At 33.8% G+C, this 19,535-nt stretch overlaps 2 protein-coding genes across 2 annotated transcripts; both read left to right on the plus strand.

The window, feature by feature from the left end:
• The first annotated feature begins 405 nt into the window (after positions 1-405).
• On the plus strand, positions 406-5,170 carry LOC125859078 (probable disease resistance protein At4g27220). The gene is made up of 2 exons (XM_049538811.1): positions 406-486; positions 1,440-5,170. The coding sequence occupies exon 2, from the start codon at positions 1,466-1,468 to the stop codon at positions 5,168-5,170; it is 3,705 nt and encodes a 1,234-aa protein (XP_049394768.1). The 5' UTR covers positions 406-486; positions 1,440-1,465.
• A 3,102-nt stretch (positions 5,171-8,272) lies between these two features.
• On the plus strand, positions 8,273-10,711 carry LOC125860683 (probable endo-1,3(4)-beta-glucanase ARB_01444). The gene has a single exon (XM_049540689.1). It carries the CDS (start codon positions 8,373-8,375, stop codon positions 10,602-10,604), a length of 2,232 nt encoding a protein of 743 aa, XP_049396646.1. The 5' UTR covers positions 8,273-8,372; the 3' UTR covers positions 10,605-10,711.
• Positions 10,712-19,535: the final 8,824 nt, after the last annotated feature.

Raw genomic sequence — 19,535 nt, forward strand, 5'->3', positions numbered from 1 at the left:
AAATACAACTTCCAGTTGGATAACTGTATTTGGAATTTTCATCATCATATATATTGAGTTTCAAATAAAATAAAAAAATATTCCAAACAATACTAAATTTGGAGAGAACTTTTTACAAAACCTATTCACTTAACTATGATTCTGATACTAAAAATTAAATAAGACACATATTTTTCTTCTAAATATGTAGTTAACAAAATAGAGACAAAGTGTAATGAAGGGGAGCCAAATCTATGAAAGTCATCACAAACTCAATTATTTGACATGACCCATTCAAAAAAAAGAACCTAATTTGTCAATGACAACCATGTTTAGAAAGCAAAAAAATGCAAGTAGCTCCATGTTTGAAATAGTCAACTTTGTAGTTTGTCAACAAAGTGTTCCATTTTTTTTTAATAGAAAATTAAAGAAGAAACCAAAAGAAAAGACGCAGGATATTTCTATGCAAGTAGATTTTTGCTCAATCAACTAGCTAGAGACCAAAAGGTATGTTTACACTGATTCTCTTGATTCTACTTCATATCTTTGTACTCAAACAAATTGCTAAAGTTTTCATGATCTGTTTCATGCTCACAAGAACATTGTTAATTAGTGTTAAGACTGCCACTAGATGAAAGATACTGTGTTTTTCATGTTGTTAAAACTCCCTTAAATTTTTCAACAATTCCTATCCAGATTTCAATAGATTTATATTTAACAACAAAAGGAAGACGCGGAAAAGTGGAGGAAAGGAAAAAAACCTTGCAACCCATGATATCTGAAAGCTCTTCCATATTTGAAACTTGGGTAGCATGATAGATAGTGCTCTTAAGCATGTTCATATGCAACCCTGAAATAAGGGGAAATCGAACTCTCACTAATAAGGTGGGGATTCAGATTATCAACCAACTGAGCTACTAAGATTCCCCTTGCATCTGTGATTTGTCGTCCCCTAACAAAAGCATTTTGTATTCCTGACACCAATTTCCCAATCACTGTTTTGGGTCTTTCTGCCAATAGATTTGATGCAATTTTGTAGACACTACTAATAAGGCTAATTGGTATGTAATCCTTGAGTTCAATTGCCCCTTTCCTCTTAGAAATCAAGGAAATAAATAAATGATTGATAGATTTTACCATGAAATACTTCAAGCATGTTGAGAAAATGTCATAGTAAAGTCGTCCGGTCCTGGTGCCTTATCTGGGACACAATGTTTAATGACTAAGAAGATTTCATCCTCTTCAAGCTCCCTTTCCAACCAAATTCTTTCTGCTTCAGAGATTCTAGTTCTATCTATATAATAAGTGGTAAATATATAAAATTATTATTTGCAACATGAGAAAAAGTTTCATCTAGGGTTCAGAATAGTAATACAAACCTACTTACTGTCATACTTTCTAATTTCCAGTTGTAGAAAGATGTTTATATACTCAAAACTTTCATTTGACACCTACTTCAGGTGGGAGACTAGAGAGTCTAGAGACAATGCAGCCATGGATGACACTAGGTGCTTCATTGGTGGCAAAAGCTGTTGACTATACGGTGGCCCCTCTCCGCAATCAACTAAGATATCTTTATCAGTATAACAAAAATGCCGACAATCTGAGAAAGCAAGCTGAAAGGTTGCAAGAGAAGACACAAGATATCCAAGCATTGGTGAACTATGCCAAAAGAAATGACAGAGAAATCAAAAGCACAGTTAAAAATTGGTTACAAGAGGTAGATGCAATCACTGCTGAGATCAAATCATGGGATGATAAAACTCAAAACTTGGGCAAAATGTGCCTCCCTCATCTGGTCTCACGGTATAAGCAGAGCAAGATGGCAACTAAAAAAATCATGACCATCCAAGAACTTCTTGGTAGAACGCTCATGGAAGATGTATCCATACCGCAGGCCCCTCCTTTGAATATACCATTCATTTCTGACCAAGAAAAACCCGAAAAGGACCAAGTTATTGAGATGGTGGCAAGTAGTTCATCTGATGTATCCATATCGCAGGCCCTTCCTTTGAATATACCATTCATTTCTGACCAAGAAAAACCCGAAGAGGACCAAGTTATTGAGATGGTGGCAAGTAGTTCATCCGTTGTTGGTCAAAACGTCAGTAGAGCAAATGGTGCTCTGCTAAGTGCGGATGATGTTTCTATCAAGCGAAGACCAACCATGGATCCAATTATTGCTTATCAGCTAAGAAAAAATGTGGCAAACATTATTCACCAGCAAAGAGAAGCAGTGAATCAGATCATTGAGGAACTAAAGGATGACCACTATAAGGGGATAGGGATCTATGGCATGGGGGGCATCGGTAAGACCACTCTTGCCGTAGAAGTAGGGAAATTGGCTAGAGACTGTGGAATTGTTAAGGAAGTTATAATGGTGGTTGTTTCCCAAACGCCAAACATAAGAAAGATCCAGGGTCAAATTGCGGATATGTTAAATCACAGACTTGAGGAGGAAAGCACATTAGGAAGAGCAGGTAGACTTTATACGCGACTGTCCAATGAGAGCGTACTTCTCATACTGGACGATGTTTGGTCATACATTGACTTAGCAGAGATAGGGATCCCTCATGGTGATGAGCACAAGGCCTGTAGGATTATGCTTACCACGCGACAAAAAGATCTATGTACAGCTATAGGGACCAAAGGAATACCATTGAGACTTTTATCAGAAGAAGAATCGTCGCATTTATTGAGGAAATATGCTTGCACGAGCACTTCTGACCTTTGTCCGGAGTTGGATAGCATGGTCATGAATTTTGTCAAAGAATGTCAAGGCCTGCCATTGGCACTTGTGACTGTTGGAAGTGCATTACGAGGAAAAGAACAAGTGGAGTGGGAAGCAGCACTACAGCTCCTTAAGAAGTCCCAACCCTTTAGCCCCACTTATGCAAGCAAGACCATTTTCTCCTGCCTGGATTTGAGCTACAATTTTTTGGAAAATGAGGAAATCAGGTTGTGCTTTCTGATGTGTTGTTTGTACCCAGAAGATCGTGAAATAAGTATTGAAGACTTGACTAGAGACTGGACAGGAAAAGGGTTGTTCTCAGATGTGGACACTATTGAAGAAGCTAGAGCCAGAGTGTGCTTAAGAGTTGGCCAACTTAAATCATCTTGCCTGTTGCTTGATGTTGGGAAGGAGGGTTTCGTTAAAATGCATGATGTTGTTCGTGACTTTGCTATATATATAGCATCTGAAGAGAAGCATGGATTCATGGTAAGAGCTGGTCACAATCTGAACAAGTGGCCACCAAGGGAGTCATTCAGCCAAAAAACAGCTATTTCCTTCATGAACAATAATATCCATGTGCTTCCAAGTGATGTACATTGCCCCAATCTTCAAATTTTACATCTTGGAGAAAATGAAGGTCTTGCAGAGATACCAGTGGACTTTTTTATACAGATGAAAATGCTCCAGGTTTTGGATTTAAGTGAAAGGGTTGGTATCCATTCACTAAATCCTCTCTATCAGTTAGTCCCGAATGCCACAAGAAAAAATACATTTCCCCTCAGTTTTCCATCATCCGTTGAAGTTCTCACAAACCTGCGAACTTTACGTTTAGACCACTGCAAGTTAGCTGATGTATCTATTCTTGGAAAATTAAAGGGCCTGGAAATTTTAAGTTTATACGGGTCCTCTATCACACAACTTCCGAATGAATTTGGGGACTTGGTTAATTTGAGACTATTGGATTTGTCATTCTGTGTGTACCTTCAGAAAATCCCGGAGAACTTGATATCGCGCCTTGTTCAATTAGAAGAACTTTATATGGGTTGGAGTTTTCGATTGTGGCAGCTAGCTGATGGATCTGCTGAAGGGAGTGGCCAAGCAAGCTTGTCTGAGCTAATGTCGCTGCCCCAATTAAATATTTTGTGTGTGGAAGTCTCCACCCTTCTAGCTTTCCCTGAGAACTTTGATCTTCCTAGCATACACAAGTTTGAGATAACAGTAGGTTACCACTCAGCTATATGTTATCCAAACTCTAGGAGGTTCTATCTTAGAGAAATAAAGACTGGTATACCAAATGGGATGAAGCATATGCTTCAATTCTCAAAGGAATTGACAATGTTCTGTGCATCCAAGGTAATACTGAAAAGTATCTTTGATGTCGAAGGGGGCTTAAATCACTTGAAAACTCTTGAAATAACTGCCAATGATGAAATTACCTATTTCATTGATGAGGTTCTTCATAGCGATGCACCTTTAGTTTTAGGATCTTTGGAGAAATTACATCTTCGGACGTTCAAGAAGCTATTTTCACTTTCTGTCCGCCCAATCAAACCAGGTTCCTTCCAGAATTTGCGGATTCTAAGGGTTGAAAATTGTGATAATTTATTTTTTCTAATTCAAACTTCCTTGCTCCAGGGGCTATCAAGTATTGAAGAAGTTCATGTCTATTCATGTAACAAGTTACACGATATATTTCAACTTAACGAGGCAGCTTTTGATGAAGAACAGAAGCTCCTCTCAACGCTCAAAAAGATCTGGTTAGCTAGATTGCCTACGCTGTTCAAAATCTGGAGAGTACCTAAGCAGTTACTCCTGAATGCAACCCTTCAAAATAAACAATGCTTCAGTAACCTAACTGATGTGTTGATTAGGTATTGTGATAACTTGGAATATGTATTCCCATCTGTAGCTGCTCAAAATCTATGTCAACTGGATAATCTCCAAATTGTGGAGTGTCACAGATTGACAAGAATCATAGGAGAAGAACCAGAAGGTGTCTCAGCAAATGTTCAAAATGGACATGTTTTATTTCCCAACCTCAGAGCTGTTCATATAGGAAGCTGCAGAAACCTGAGAAATCTATTTTCGGTTATGACAGCTCGAAGTCTTGTCAAACTAGAAGAGTTAAAGGTAAATGACATGCCAAATCTGGTAGAACTCATAAGCAATGAAGAAAGTGAAAGGGAAAAGGAAGAGGAAAACGATAAAATAATCGTGCTGCCAGAGTTGAAAGTCCTGAGAATTACAAAATCTGGAAACGTGGAACGGCTTTGTACAGAGGCTTTCTGTATGGATCTACCATCGTTAGAAGAATTTGTTCTTGTGGAGTGTCCTAAAATGGCTGACACTGTTAAACGTGGACTGGGTAGCGCATCAAATCTTCTTAAAGCAGAGATTGAGGAGCAATCATTCTTTGGCACAATGGCACAAGAGGTTTTCAGTAGTAAGGTTCGGTAGTTGGTACAGGTACACATACAAACATGGAAGTCATTGGCACTTATTGATCAAGGGGTGTACATTTGTGGAAGGTTATTCACTTGTTTTTATCTTTTCACATAGAGCCATAAGTTTCTACAATTGACATCAAACACAGCACAGTCGCATGGATAATAAAGATTGGTTTCCTATATTAACCTTTGCATATAATGTTGAATGCCTCCATATCCTATCCTATCCATGTGTTGGTTTGCTATAAGTGAAAGTAAGTAAGTAATTAGTTCCATTGTTTTAATTCTATATCTCTAACTTATGTCTCTAATTTGTTAATTGTTTTGTAGCTTCCAAAGAAGAACTGTGTGATGATAATCTTTAACCCTAGCCAATTATACTTTCTAAACAACCTAGAACATGAAAACTGTTTGCAGAATAGGAAAATGAATTATCAAATTGGATACAATCCCAAAACTCACATACAAATTAGAAAACCTGATTGCGCGACGTCATACGGCGGTGCTCTTCAAGTTCTTTCTCTTTCTCTGATCTGCTAGTCTCTCCACTTCAGCTTCACTGCTATGCTAATCTAATTACATCTCTCCTCCTCTTCAATTTCACTCTTCTTCTTCTTTTTTTTTCCCTCTGTTATCATTTCAGAACCTAAGGGGAGTAGCAGTTGGACCTCATGGTTGGTGCAAACATAAAGTTTAAAAACAGCACCATAAACTAAAGTTTTATTACTTTAATTTTATATTTAGTAAAAATATCACACAAATTATTATTGGATGACATGTTTTAACTAACTTGTTTCAAATCCTACCTTTGCAGGGAATATATATATATATATATATTTTGCTATACAAGATAATTTTTCTAACAAAAGAGTTGGGTGAATGGAATAGAAAAATAAAAATAGTTAAGGTCTTAAGGGTACATTTGGCTGTTTCCCTATAACTACGCATATTAATTTTCAAGGAAATGAATTACCGTAGATGAAAAGACTTTTCACATTTAATTGATTCCCTTTCTTTGCTTAACAAACCAGCAAAACATACCTTCTTCAAATCCTTTTCAACTCATCCCTTCCTTCAATATTTTCCATTAAAAAAATATAGATATATACGATGAAGATAATTTTAAAAAAAACTTATATAAATGTTAAATTGAATATATAATTTTAAAAGTTCGGTGTTAAGGGGTTTTGTTTGGTTGCTATTTAGAGTTATGTACATATTGATAATGTAAAAATTAATTAGTTATTATACTTTCTATTATATCTATAAAAAAAATAAATTTCTTCGTGACTTATAAATGTATTTGCAAGACGAAAAGAAAATATGAATCAAAGATTGTATTAGCAATGCTGATTTTTATGTGGAAAAAGAGAAGAAAAACAATGTACAACTTATGGTAGATTTTTCCTCATATTTGTAACCTAAAAATGTACAAAGTAATTTTGTTAGTTTTAATAAATGAATAACTCCTCACTAACCAACAAGCAAATAGTCCCTAAGTTAACTTTAAATCTCCAATTTGTGTCTGCCTAACTATAGACTCATTTTGACATGCAATATGAAATCATGATTTGAAATTGAAGTATTGTTTGAACATGCAAGTTGAATTTATTAAGTTGTATTTTTTTTTATAAACACGAAAATGCACAAGTTATGTAACTATCAAAATTTCTCAATTTTTATACAATCTTACCAAATGAGCAAATCATAATTCATAAACAATATATCAAAATACATCCTAACGTTTCATATCAATAGTCACATATCTTTATGTTCTTTTATAAATAAATATTTGTGATTACAAACTTCGAAATTATACACATAATTTTATAAAGATCCACTTGTTAGTAATAGTAGTAACTAGTTATTATTTAATATAATCATTTCACATGGTATAAATAATTTCTTCACGCAGAACATGAGTTATATTTTGCAATGCGGAATCGTTATAGGTCTGTTGGTTGACTACCCAAACTCCCATCTTGTTGGTGAGGGTTCGATTCCCACATTGTAATCTCCTCCTGATTTCCCCTTCCCTACTCCCAATTTATTTTTTTTTTTTTTTTGCAGAATTTAAAATGACTGTTTTGAAATTTCAAATCATGTTTTTTTTGAAGTATTTGAGATCTCAAATCACATGTCCAAACCTAATTCAAAATCATATTTTAAAATCATGACTTCATAATGCATATCGAGAACAACCTCCGTCTTACACTAGGAGATATCTTGCCACTCTTCCCACAAGGGCCACAACATTTTCATGTTCACCTGCCATCCAACTAATTCTTCCTCTTTGCCGTCACGCACATTACTATACAGTAAAGTGTATTCAAAATTGAATCAATGTGTGTGGAATAAATAGTTTAAGGATATACTTAAATTATATACTCTTAACGTCTCAACTTATGTGGTACACTTTCTTTTTTTAGTCCATTCCAAAAGAATATCACATACAAGTCTATAATTAGAAACAACTTAACCATAAAATTCTTCTTTTACTTTTAATGAAATTGTTTATAGGGAAAAGACTCAAAATATGCTATCAACCTTTCAATCATTGATGCCATTTTCATTTGAGAAAAAACTCATTTATGTCATTATTTGTTAACTGAAATGATATAGATCAGCCAAACTTTTAATAAATGACATAGATGAGTTTTTTCTCAAAGTTCGATTGCACATTTGAGTCTTCCCTTTAAAAAACTGAGCCGTATCATAATTGACCACGTGTAAATAATGGTTTTGCAAAATCGGACTTGTTTTCAATTAACAAATAATGACATTGATGAGCCTTTTCTCAAACAAAAATGCATAAATGAGTCAAACTTTTAATGAATGACACAAATGAGTTTTTTCTTAAAGTTCGATAGTATATTTGAGCATTTTCCCTTATTTATATATAGCTACAACAAATATCTAAGTTATTTTAGATCACAAATTTTAACGATCGAGTAATATATGGAGTGAAACGAAAGAATAGGAATATGTGCAAAACCCCAAAGGTAAACATACATCTAATCTAGCCTTGGCGTATAGGCAAGGCACCATTTCCTATTTTTAAACGCCTCTATAAGCAATATCCAACTTGCTTTTTTCTAATTCCCAATTTCCTCTCTTGTGAGGTTGGAAATCAGTTGAAATTTCATCATTATTATTAGTATTTCAATTTATTGGCAGGTAAACATAGTCGCGCAATTAATCTTGTTTGGTTGATGTTCAATATTGCGCGACTAAAATTACCTGTGATGGCTTTAAAAAAGATCACTACGCGAGTCAAAACATTTGTCACGACACCTTTCAAGAAACGTTCAAAACACTATAAATTACCTCCTCCTCAGCCAGAGCCACCAACTCCTCAAATTAGTCCACCAAAATCCCCTGAAATGTCTACACCACAACAACAAATTAGGCCGTTGTTACAACCTTTTCTGTTTCCAAAAGCAAAATCTACTGTCCTTCCTGATCCGTCTCAATTTTTCGCACATAATCTCTTGTCAACTCCTTTGCCTACAAATTCTTTCTTTCAAAACTTTGTCTTGAAAAATGGTGATCAGCCTGAATACATTCATCCATATCTTATAAAATCGTCGAATTCATCTCTTAGTATTTGTTACCCACCTCAGTTCCGTAATCCTTCATTCGTTTACCAGATATTCAATGCTGATCTCACTATTTCTATGTTGAATAATCCTAATCCAAATGTACCTCATGTTATTTCATCATTTAGTGATCTTAGTGTTACGTTGGACCTTCCATCGAGTAATCTTAGGTTCTTTCTTGTAAGGGGATGTCCCTTTGTTACTTGTAATGTCATTGTTGATGTTGCACTTAAGATTTCTACGATTCATGCTATTCTTGAATGCTCTTGGAATGCTACTCTCACCAAATATACTATTAAGCTTAATAATGGACAAACATGGATTTTGTACGCGTCTTCACCGATCAATTTGAGCAATGATATGAATAATATCACTTCTAGTGAGTTTTCGGGTACAATAAGGATTGTTGTCTTGCCAAATTCTGACTATGAAGCAGTTCTTGATCGGTTTAGTTCTTGTTATCCTAAATCTGGTAATGCTGTTTTCAATCAGCCATTTTGTGTCGAGTACAAGTGGGAAAAGGCTGGATGGGGGGACTTGTTGATGCTTGCTCATCCCCTGCATCTTCAACTGCTCTCGGATCGTTCAGGTGTTATCTTGGAGGATTTTAAGTACAATAGTATTGATGGTGAGCTTGTTGGCGTTGTTGGAGACTCGTGGCTATTGAAGAGTGATCCGATTTCTGTAACATGGCATTCGATTAAAGGTGTAAAGGAGGAGTCTTGTTCTGAAATAATTGATGCTTTGACTAAGGATGTCGCGGACTTGAACTCAACGTTAATCTCAACATTGTCATCATCATCTTACTTTTATGGGAAGTTGATTGCAAGAGCTGCAAGGTTAGCATTGATAGCCGAAGAGGTTTGTTACGTTGATGTTATCCCAGCAATCCGCAAATTCTTGAAGGATACAATTGAACCTTGGTTAGATGGAACTTTCGAAGCAAATGGTTTCTTTTATGATACAAAATGGGGTGGAATTGTAACTAAACAAGGTTCAATGGATTCCGGTGCTGATTTTGGATTCGGAGTATATAATGATCACCATTACCACATTGGTTATTTCCTTTATGCTATTGCAGTGCTTGTCAAGATAGATCCAATGTGGGGAAGAAAGTATAGGCCACAAACTTATTCTCTTATGGCGGATTTCATGAACTTAAGCAGGCGAGAAACTTTACACTATACGCGGTTGAGATGCTTTGATTTGTGGAAATTGCATTCTTGGGCAGGGGGTTTAACCGAGTTTGCAGATGGAAGGAACCAGGAGAGCACAAGTGAAGCAGTGAGCGCGTACTATTCAGCAGCTTTAATGGGATTGGCATATGGTGACACTCATCTTGTTGCCATTGGATCAACTCTTTCAGCAATGGAGATTCATTCAGCACAAACTTGGTGGCATATTAAAGAGGAAAGCAACTTGTATGTGGAGGAATACACGAAAAATAACCGTGTGGTTGGAGTTTTATGGTCTAATAAAAGGGACAGTGGCCTTTGGTTTGCTCCACCTGATTGGAAAGAATGTAGACTTGGTATTCAGGTTTTACCTTTATTGCCTATTACTGAAGTTGTATTTTCTGATGCTCGGTTCGTGAGAGAGTTGGTTCAATGGACAACGCCAGCTCTTGCAAGACGAGGCGTTGGAGAAGGGTGGAAGGGGTTTGTGTATGCTTTAGAAGGGATGTATGATAAAACAAGTGCTTTGGAGAAAACAAGAAGATTAACTAGTTATGACGATGGAAATTCGCGTACAAATCTTCTGTGGTGGATTCATACTAGAGGTGATGAAGCAGAGGAATGTGACAGAGGAAACAATTTCTGCTGGTTTCGACATTACTCTCTTTGAATTTATGGCTTATAATGTAGTAAACCTTAATGTATAATGTATGTATGTACTTGTTTAATATGGATTGTAATACTTACACAAATTGTTTCTAAATAAATGATCAAGCTTGGAATTTATCTACAATGTGGCTTTAAGAATGAAACTAGTCCTCTATATGAATGGCACCACTGTTTACCTTATAAAGGTCGGTACAATTGAATTAATAATAAGGTTTAAAGGATAAGAAACAAAGTCTTGATGCTAGGCATATAAAATGATTAATAGCTAAAAAGCAAGCAAAATAATGAATTGAATATGATAAGTAGATAAAGGATTAATATAGCATGTGTTGATCCGATGAGCTTATGAGACGAGTATTGAAATTGCTAGGAAAAAAATGGTAGTTCAGTAGAGAAATGATTTGATTTATGTGTCTCTACAAGGTGGTGATCTCCCATAGCTTATATAGGGATCACTTTCCATAACTCGTGATAAATTGCCTAATTAATGACATTTATGAGTAAAGGGTAACATTCGTCTCGGCTGCTAGGATGGTTTTCATAACGGCTAGTTGTTATGAATAAGTCCAAGTCCAACGTCAATACCTATAGGGATGTCACACAGGCAACTGTTGGGCCAAGAAATAGAAGCAAAAGACCTTCAGAAAGGTTGATTTGGGATCCAGGCCCAATTATCAACTAGTTTTTAGGAACCCTCGGTTAGAAAGAATAGTTAATGTGTATTATGATCATGCTTAGGCAAAGTCTGCATCTCTCATTCTGCTTTCTCTACGTCTAGTTTCTCGTCTCCTTCTTCATTCGATCCTAGTTCTTACTTTCAACATTTCTGTATTTCCTTTTGGGCTTATGCCTTTTGAGTTGTTGCATTTACTTTGTGAAATTGTAATTGAACTTTAACCTTATTAATATAGTTGAGAAACTAGTTGGAGTCATCATTGGATTTGGATTTGAGTTCATTGCACTAGTGTTTGCCGTTATTTATATATATTTTTGATTTTTTTTTTGTTTGTCTCATGAGCTGGCCCAGCTCAGCCTCGCTCAAGCCTCACAGGTAGGGGGTTCATGGTTTGGTATTGGTTTTTGGTTAAAACCAAAACCAAACCAATTTAGTCGATTTTTAATTTTTTAAAATCAAACCAAACCAAATGAAAAAAAATAACCGTCGGTTCGGTTGTTGTCGGTTTTGTTTGGATTTTTTGTATTTTTGGGTTTGAAAGTAATAAATTAAATTTGTTGAGAATATACACATCTCGATAGATACTGACAGCTAATACATGAAGAATCCACAAGAAAGTTATTATGTATTCAATTAAGCAATACTAGAGTTATTATTACACGAATACAGTGATTCAATTAAGAGAAAATATGACTATCTAATGTGACGTAGGGCAGGTAAAGATTAAAGTAATCGATTTTGATGGACTTGGTCTTAGGGTTTTAATAGTCGGGCTAAAATTTAAGTGTTGGGCTTGAGAAAATGGTAAGTTAAGGCTTAAGTTAATTACAATTTAACAAAATATTTATATTTTATTTATGAATAATATATAAATAATTATAAAGTTTATATATATAATTTTTCGGTTCGATTTGGTTGATTTTGCAGGTTATTTTTAGTAAAACAAAACCAAATAGTATCGGTTTTAAGAAATTAAAACCAACCTAACCAAACCACACCAACTATCGGTTTGATTCGGATTATGGTTCGATTTGATTTTTTAACCATAACCATGAATAACCCTACTCACAGGCCTATGGGCTTACTTAAGGTGAACTAAAAAAATCTCATTCTAAAATGGACTCTAGTAGTTTTAGTCCAATTCTATCAAATCGTGAACTAGGCTGATCCAGCTTAGCGGGTCAAGCTCATATTGACGGGCTCTAATATATATATTTAGAGGAACTTACATGTAACACCTCGGTATTTGAAAGAGCTAATAATAGAAAGAACTAAATTGGAAATAGCAAAATCTGAAATTTTGCAAGTTAAACTTAAGATGTGAGTTTTGGGTCAACTTCAAACTGCCATAACTTTTCATATAGGATGAGTTAGGTAGCCCGTACAGGAGTAGCTATAATTGTATAATTACTGTTCATTAGGGGTGTACATGACCGGGTTGATTCGGGTTTTTCAAATATCAAACCAAACCATTTGTGTAAAAATTTTAAATTTATAAACCAAACCAAACTAATAAAATTCATATTTTTTCGGGTTTTTCAACCTCGAGTTGGTTCTGATTTTTCAAATACCAAACCAAACCATTGTGTCAAATTTTTAAATTTATAAATCAAACCAAACTAATAAACCTTGAATTTTTTCAGATTTTTGGATTTTTTCGGTAAAGTTTGTATACAAACATATAATTAACTTGTGCTCCAAATATTTCTTTAGTCCAACCAACATACAATTATCTAAGGTGTTTCTTAAGAAAATAATACAAAATATGAGACAAGTATTGATGACACTAAAATGTTCAATAAAAAATAATAATGAAATCATCATATAAAATAAATATTGCAAAGTCATAATGAAAATGATCATAATTTAAAAGTACAAAATCATGCTAAAATAAGTTTAATAAGTATTAGTTATATTATTAAATATTTAAGAAAAATTAAAATTAGATTATGTATTTTAATTGTCTAAACCAATGTAAAACTAAAGAACAAATATTCAATATTATTGTCATTCTTAGTGTTGAATTGATTTTCTTTTTGCATTAGTATTAATTTGATTTTGATTTAAGTTTTATTATAATTATCAACATCTTTGAACTATAATCTTTATTATTGGACCATTCCGAATTCTAAGTTTTAAACTTGAAATAATATATTAAAAGATAAAAACAATGAAATAGTATAAGACACATTTTAAAATTATATCAAAGTAAATATTTTTATGTATAAATAAAATTTTAAAATTACATATATAATGTCGGGTTGGTTTGGTCTCGAATTGATTTTTTTTTAGTTAAAACCAAACCAACCCAAATATAGTCGGGTTTTTTTTCCAATACCAAACCAAGTCAAACCAAACCACAAGTCGGGTTTTTTTTCCGGTTTGACTCGATTTGTGGTTTGGTTCGATTTGTAGTTCGGTTTTGTATACCACTACTATTCATAGACATAGTTTGAGAGAGGAGAGATGCTATATATATTAGACCGTATTCGATATATTAAGGCTATTAGAGGGAGAAGAGAATCGATCAAGATTGGGAGAGAGAGGAGAAATGTGAGCGAGTTTTAGAATAGAAAGAAGAGATATGCTTAGATATATGTTGTATTTGACGACTACATGTGTCAATATGAAGGTTATAACTCAAATATATATGTATCAATACATATATTGTAACAACCTATTCCATTGTTACTGAAAATATCTGTGGTAAAGGTACACGAGTCTCATTCATCACCGGGTTAGGATCAATTCCTTGGTTGCGAGTGCATTAGTTATGAATTAGGGTAGTACAATGCCCCTATCACAATGTTCAATTGAAAGTGCCTTTACGATTTAGTTTCGGGCTTAAGTTTAAACTAAGGTCAACTTCAAACAACCATATGTCTCAGACTATAATGAATTAGGTGACCCATAACCTTTCAAATTAAAGGTCTATTAGTCTTCTTTCCAACTCCACCATGTTTGCATAATTTAGAGTTCGTAATAAAAAGTTATGACCATTTTACCAAAGATTGTCCGTGCTGAAAAGATGAGGCCTCTATAGCGGGACTGCTACAGCGGGATACGCGCAATTAAATGCAATTTTTAGACCTAAAATGTTATTTTACTCCTAAGCCTCATTCAAAGTCGGGCTAGAGCTACGAAATGGTGATTTTTTAAATTTTCCATTGATTTCCTCCTTCAAGGCAAGTCCTTTCATCGATCTTACACTCATTTGATTCTTTAATCCTTGAATAACATTAGATTGATCATGGTGGGGGTAGAAAGTTAACCTAGGTAGAATTTTCTGATGTAAAGGAAATTTATAGGTTGAAAATCTCTTGAATTTGAGTTAGCATTGATAGATTGTCCTTGGGACTAGAAATTGATCTAACCCTTTCAAAATATAGAGTTTTTGAGTAGATTGGAGGGTAGAACTAGTGGGTCTGAAATCCAAAGTATTTGTTGGAAGAGTAGTTTATTAATTACTCTTACAGTTGTTATTATTAGATTATTTAGCCTTCATAAATGTGAATAAGAAGGAAGATCAGCAACCGCACAACTTACTTGTCGCAACAACTTGATTTCTAGATAGGTTAGGTTTTATTAACTGAGTAGTCTAGACATGTTTCTAATTACATGATATTTTGTAGATTGACGGGAGATTTCATGCCTAGGCCCTAGGGCACAAAGTCTGAATGGTTAAAGATTGTTGTTTATTGTTGTCAAGGTGGGGAAAGATAATGACTAGGGGGCGGTTCTCTAGTTCTTGATTGTTACCTTTGAGTTTTTTTGTTGGGTGATTTTGTGATAATTGTAAGGTTAAGTGTTATGAAATTGTTGGGTTATAGTCATTTCTGGTACTTGTGGTAATCAACGGGAACCCATGTGCACTCAAAATGTGGTTCAATGTTGGGACATTAATATATTGGTATGGTTGTGTTGTCCAATATGTGTATGTATGCATGTTTACTGCTCATTAGTATCACTTGTGTAATGTATGTTGGGGAAGACATATGAAAACATATGAAATGATATCGTGTTGATAATTTCATGCAATGAACATGTTTATGTGACTTGAGGTTTCAAGTATTATTGTTCATTATGTTTGTGATTATGCATGATTTTTTGTGATTGATGGTTGGCTCGGGTACCATGCCTAGTACAGGATATCCCCATGGGTGGCTCGAATACCACGTCTGGTATATACTAACGGTTGGCTCGGATTCCACGCCTGATATGCAGACATACACATATGGTTGACTCGGTTACCACACCAGTACACTAACAATGATGGCTCGGATACCACACCTGATATAAATATTAACTCTAATTGGCTCGGAACCACACCGATACACTGAAAGCTTGGGCATGAGTTCCATGAGGGAATCAAATTTACATGTTGGTTCCATGAGTGAACTGATTTACTTCTTCATAATGTGACTGTGCATGTGGGTCCACGAGTGACTGAGATTTGTGTTTAAATGATGGAATGATTTTTGTGTAGACCAGGTTTGCATGTTAAACACTGTGAATGGTGTTTTAAGGATCCTTAGAAGGTCTGGGTTACTTGACATGTGTGACGAGTCATGTATGTCTTGTTGTGCTGATGTTGATGTTGTTCATAAATATTTGTCCATATCAACTCAGGGTGAAGACCAAGAGTTCGGGCTTTGTTATACTTGTGCTTATAATTGTATGTTATCTATTTTGCTAAGTTGTGGTTACTAGGTTAGGTTGATGACCGAAGTCTGGTGCATTGTTTAAGTGTAGAGATTGACTATAGTTGTTTATTGTTTAGAACATATTTGGTAATGGGGATTTGAATCAAGATGGCCGAGTTGGTCTAAGGCAGCAGTTTTGGATACTGATCTGAAAAGATTGAGGTGTTGTCATGAGAACTTGAGTGAGAGTAGTAGGTGGGTTAACATAGTTGGTAGCGGTCTTGTATTTGGGAAATCCCTATGTGATAGAAGGGTTAGGTTATGACATGATATGAGGGTGACATAAAAGGTAGGCTTGGGAATCCTTAGAGTGGCAATGGGATTGAATGTTTAAAAACTAGAGTTGACAGCGAAATGAGGTAGGAGATTGAGTCCAAAGTGTGCTAGTTTATGGAAATTATACCCGGAATGGTGAAAGCATGTGGATAGATATTTGGAGTGGTGTAACATTCATATTGCATGTTCCCTTCTGAATGTATACTTTATATTATGTGGTAGGTTTGGATTGACCGATGATGCCCACCGGTACGTGTTGTTTGTATTGATACTACTCTTGCTATGTCACTATAGTCTGGTTGTAGGAATTCAGTAATGTTTCATAGCTGAATATGTTGTTGATCTCTGACAAATTCTCCTCCTCTTTCCTTTATGGTGGGAGCTGTGTCTTATTTCTTTTATAGAATGTACTTTTAGAAACTCTTGTACCTATTTAGACAAGTTCCCGAAGAGTGTTAGTATATTTCCTTGTAAAATAACTTTGGAGGTTTAAATCAATTTATGGGGATTTCATAACCATTTAGGGTGCTAGCTTATGATTTATTTATTTTTTCACATGTTATAACTTGTTTGGGGGTTGAGGGTTCTCTTAACTAGGTGGTAGAGTAGGTGCCCGCTTGGTCCGGTGTGTTGGATTGTGACATATATGTCACGAGGGAGAGATGTATAAGATACAATCCTATCAAATCGTTACCTATAATATCAAATTGTGTTAATATATATAGGCTACTTTGAATCGTGAAAGAGAGATATATCAAATTGTATCATATAAAATCACAAGGAATGGAGTGGTGGGAGATGTATCAGAGACGATCTCAACAAATTGTTACCAGTATCAGATTATATCAATGATTTTTCAAGCTTTTATCTTTGTGTATCAATGATGAAACCAATACAAAATGTATGAAATGTTATTAACTTAATTCATATTGATATGTACTGTATCAATTCCCCACTATTGTATACAAACTTGAAGGATAAATAGAATAATATAACCTAGCTACAAAAAGGGAGAAAGAGGTAGGACATGGAGAGGGAAATGAGAGAGAGGAGCAAGAGAGGAGAGAGGGAGAGGAATGAGAAAGGGAGCGAGAGGTCTGAAATGAGAGGGGAGAAATGAGAGATTTCCTACAAAATCTTAAGTATAGTGATGTTAGATAATATTTTAAAACTATACCGATGTATTAAAAATATAGTAGTTATATTTATTTAAATAGATAAACTTTCCTAGTATAATACTAGGGTGAAAATCATTTTCATTCTTCAACTTTGCTTTAAAAATCAAGCCCCCCCAACCCCCACCCCCACCCCCTTCAATTTTGAACAATAATCAAACTTCCCTCTTTATTTTGCATTGTCTATTTTACCCTTGTTATATCACATATATGTAATAATTATTTATATTATATATGATTTATTTTTTAACCTAGATATTTATTACTTTTTCTTTAAGTTAATTAATTAGAATAATATTTTTATGAATTTGTCACAAAAAATTATAATTATTTTTATGACCGTTATTCCAATATAATATGCATTAAGCATGTGTACATGTATGTATGTATATATTTTTGTCTTTCTCCACTCTCTTACTCCGTGCGTTTAATGTTACACGACCCTTCTTGATATGACACCCCTTAAAAAAATTTATTTAGAGGTGTGTTTTACTAAACTAGCATTATTGATAATGCTTTGAAACTTTAAATTTGACTACTACTACTTTATGCAGTTATTTGATACTGAAGGTAGAAATGTAAAAAAAAATTTAAAAATTCTTTAGATTTCATAAATATGTCAAGTAAATTAAAATACTTATTTTTAGAATGACAGTCAAGCAATATAAACGGTAGGGATATTCTCTATTGTCTATATAAATAAACAAGTTTTGATTGACATTGATGGAATATATATTACATAAATTAATTATAGTTTAAAATAATTTAAAATGTAAATAAATACAATATTTAGAAACTTGACCTTAATTAAATTAAGTATTTTTTATTTCCTACATGAAAATATATTAGTATAATCATTATTCTATGCTATATTCACTTGTATAACTAAATATTATAATTTTTATTATTATTACTAAAACTAATTTTATCATAATGCTAATTTACTTCATTATAGAATATCATTAGCTTATAATTTGTACTAGTTCTTTGACACGTGTGTTGCACGTGATTACCAATTCTGAAAATATATGTCATAGTAAATAGTATTGCTTATTTAAGAGAAGATTTAAATAATAAGTTTAACAAAAAATAATTATACAGATTCTTTTGTGAATGGTCAATGTGGATCGTCATATATATCTCTTATTCAGCGAACCTATGAAGATGGTCAATGAAAAAATTTATTAGTTAAATGCAATAATGTATATATTTTTTTCAATTTGATGAGGTACAATCATGAATCGTATCTCACTAATATTACCTTAAAGACGATATTTGTTTTGTATTTTTCTTGTCATCTAACCAGATGTGCTTTGCACGTGTATTTCACGTTAAATTGTTTAGATTTCATATGAACATGTGAAGAGAACAACTACATTTTATCTTTTAGTACTATTTTTTGTACATTAATTTTTATTTTATAAGTTATAACATAATAGATGATGTTCTTGTTGTGGGTTCTCATATTTGACTTCTTGATTGATTGTTTACATAAATCAAAGATAGTTATCTGATTGTCCATAGTTAATTGAGAAAGATTTCTTTTTTTTTTTACTGAAAAAATGAAAAATTAAAATTAAAGAATATATTCTATGTGAAATCATATATATAATCATTTGTTCATCTTAAACTCAACAAAGATATAGTTCATCTACTTGGAAACGATTTTCAATTTATTCAACCAAGCATGATTCGTCAAAGGAAAAATAACAATACCGTATTATCACATATATAGGGGCGGTATAATAATATAAAAAATTATTGGTCAAAAGTTAATATAAGGAAAGTTGAAAGACATAAATAATTAATGTAATAACTATGAAATTTATAATATTATAACTAAGAATGTAAAAGAGTGTGAAGAACGTTTGCAATAATTAGTAATAGCTAAGAGAATTTATAATGTTATAACAAAAAAATTAATGTGCAATTGTAACATCCCAAATTTTTTTTGAGCTAAGACTCGAACCATCCTTTGTTGTGAGTAGGATTTTACCGAGGAATTAAGTGTTAAGGTACTAGATGTAGCACCTTGAGTTCCAAGAAGAACTAAAGAGAGTTCATTCAAGTCATTCCTAGGTTCCTTTAAGTTTTGGGTCAAC

Source organism: Solanum stenotomum, chromosome 3, assembly GCF_019186545.1.
Source record: "Solanum stenotomum isolate F172 chromosome 3, ASM1918654v1, whole genome shotgun sequence".
NCBI classification, from domain to species: Eukaryota; Viridiplantae; Streptophyta; class Magnoliopsida; order Solanales; family Solanaceae; genus Solanum; species Solanum stenotomum.

Coding starts and splice junctions, on each gene's coding strand:
- LOC125859078 (XM_049538811.1), top strand. CDS start 1,466: ATGCAGCCATGGATGACACTAGGTGCTTCATTGGTGGCAAAAGCTGTT.
- LOC125860683 (XM_049540689.1), top strand. CDS start 8,373: ATGTTCAATATTGCGCGACTAAAATTACCTGTGATGGCTTTAAAAAAG.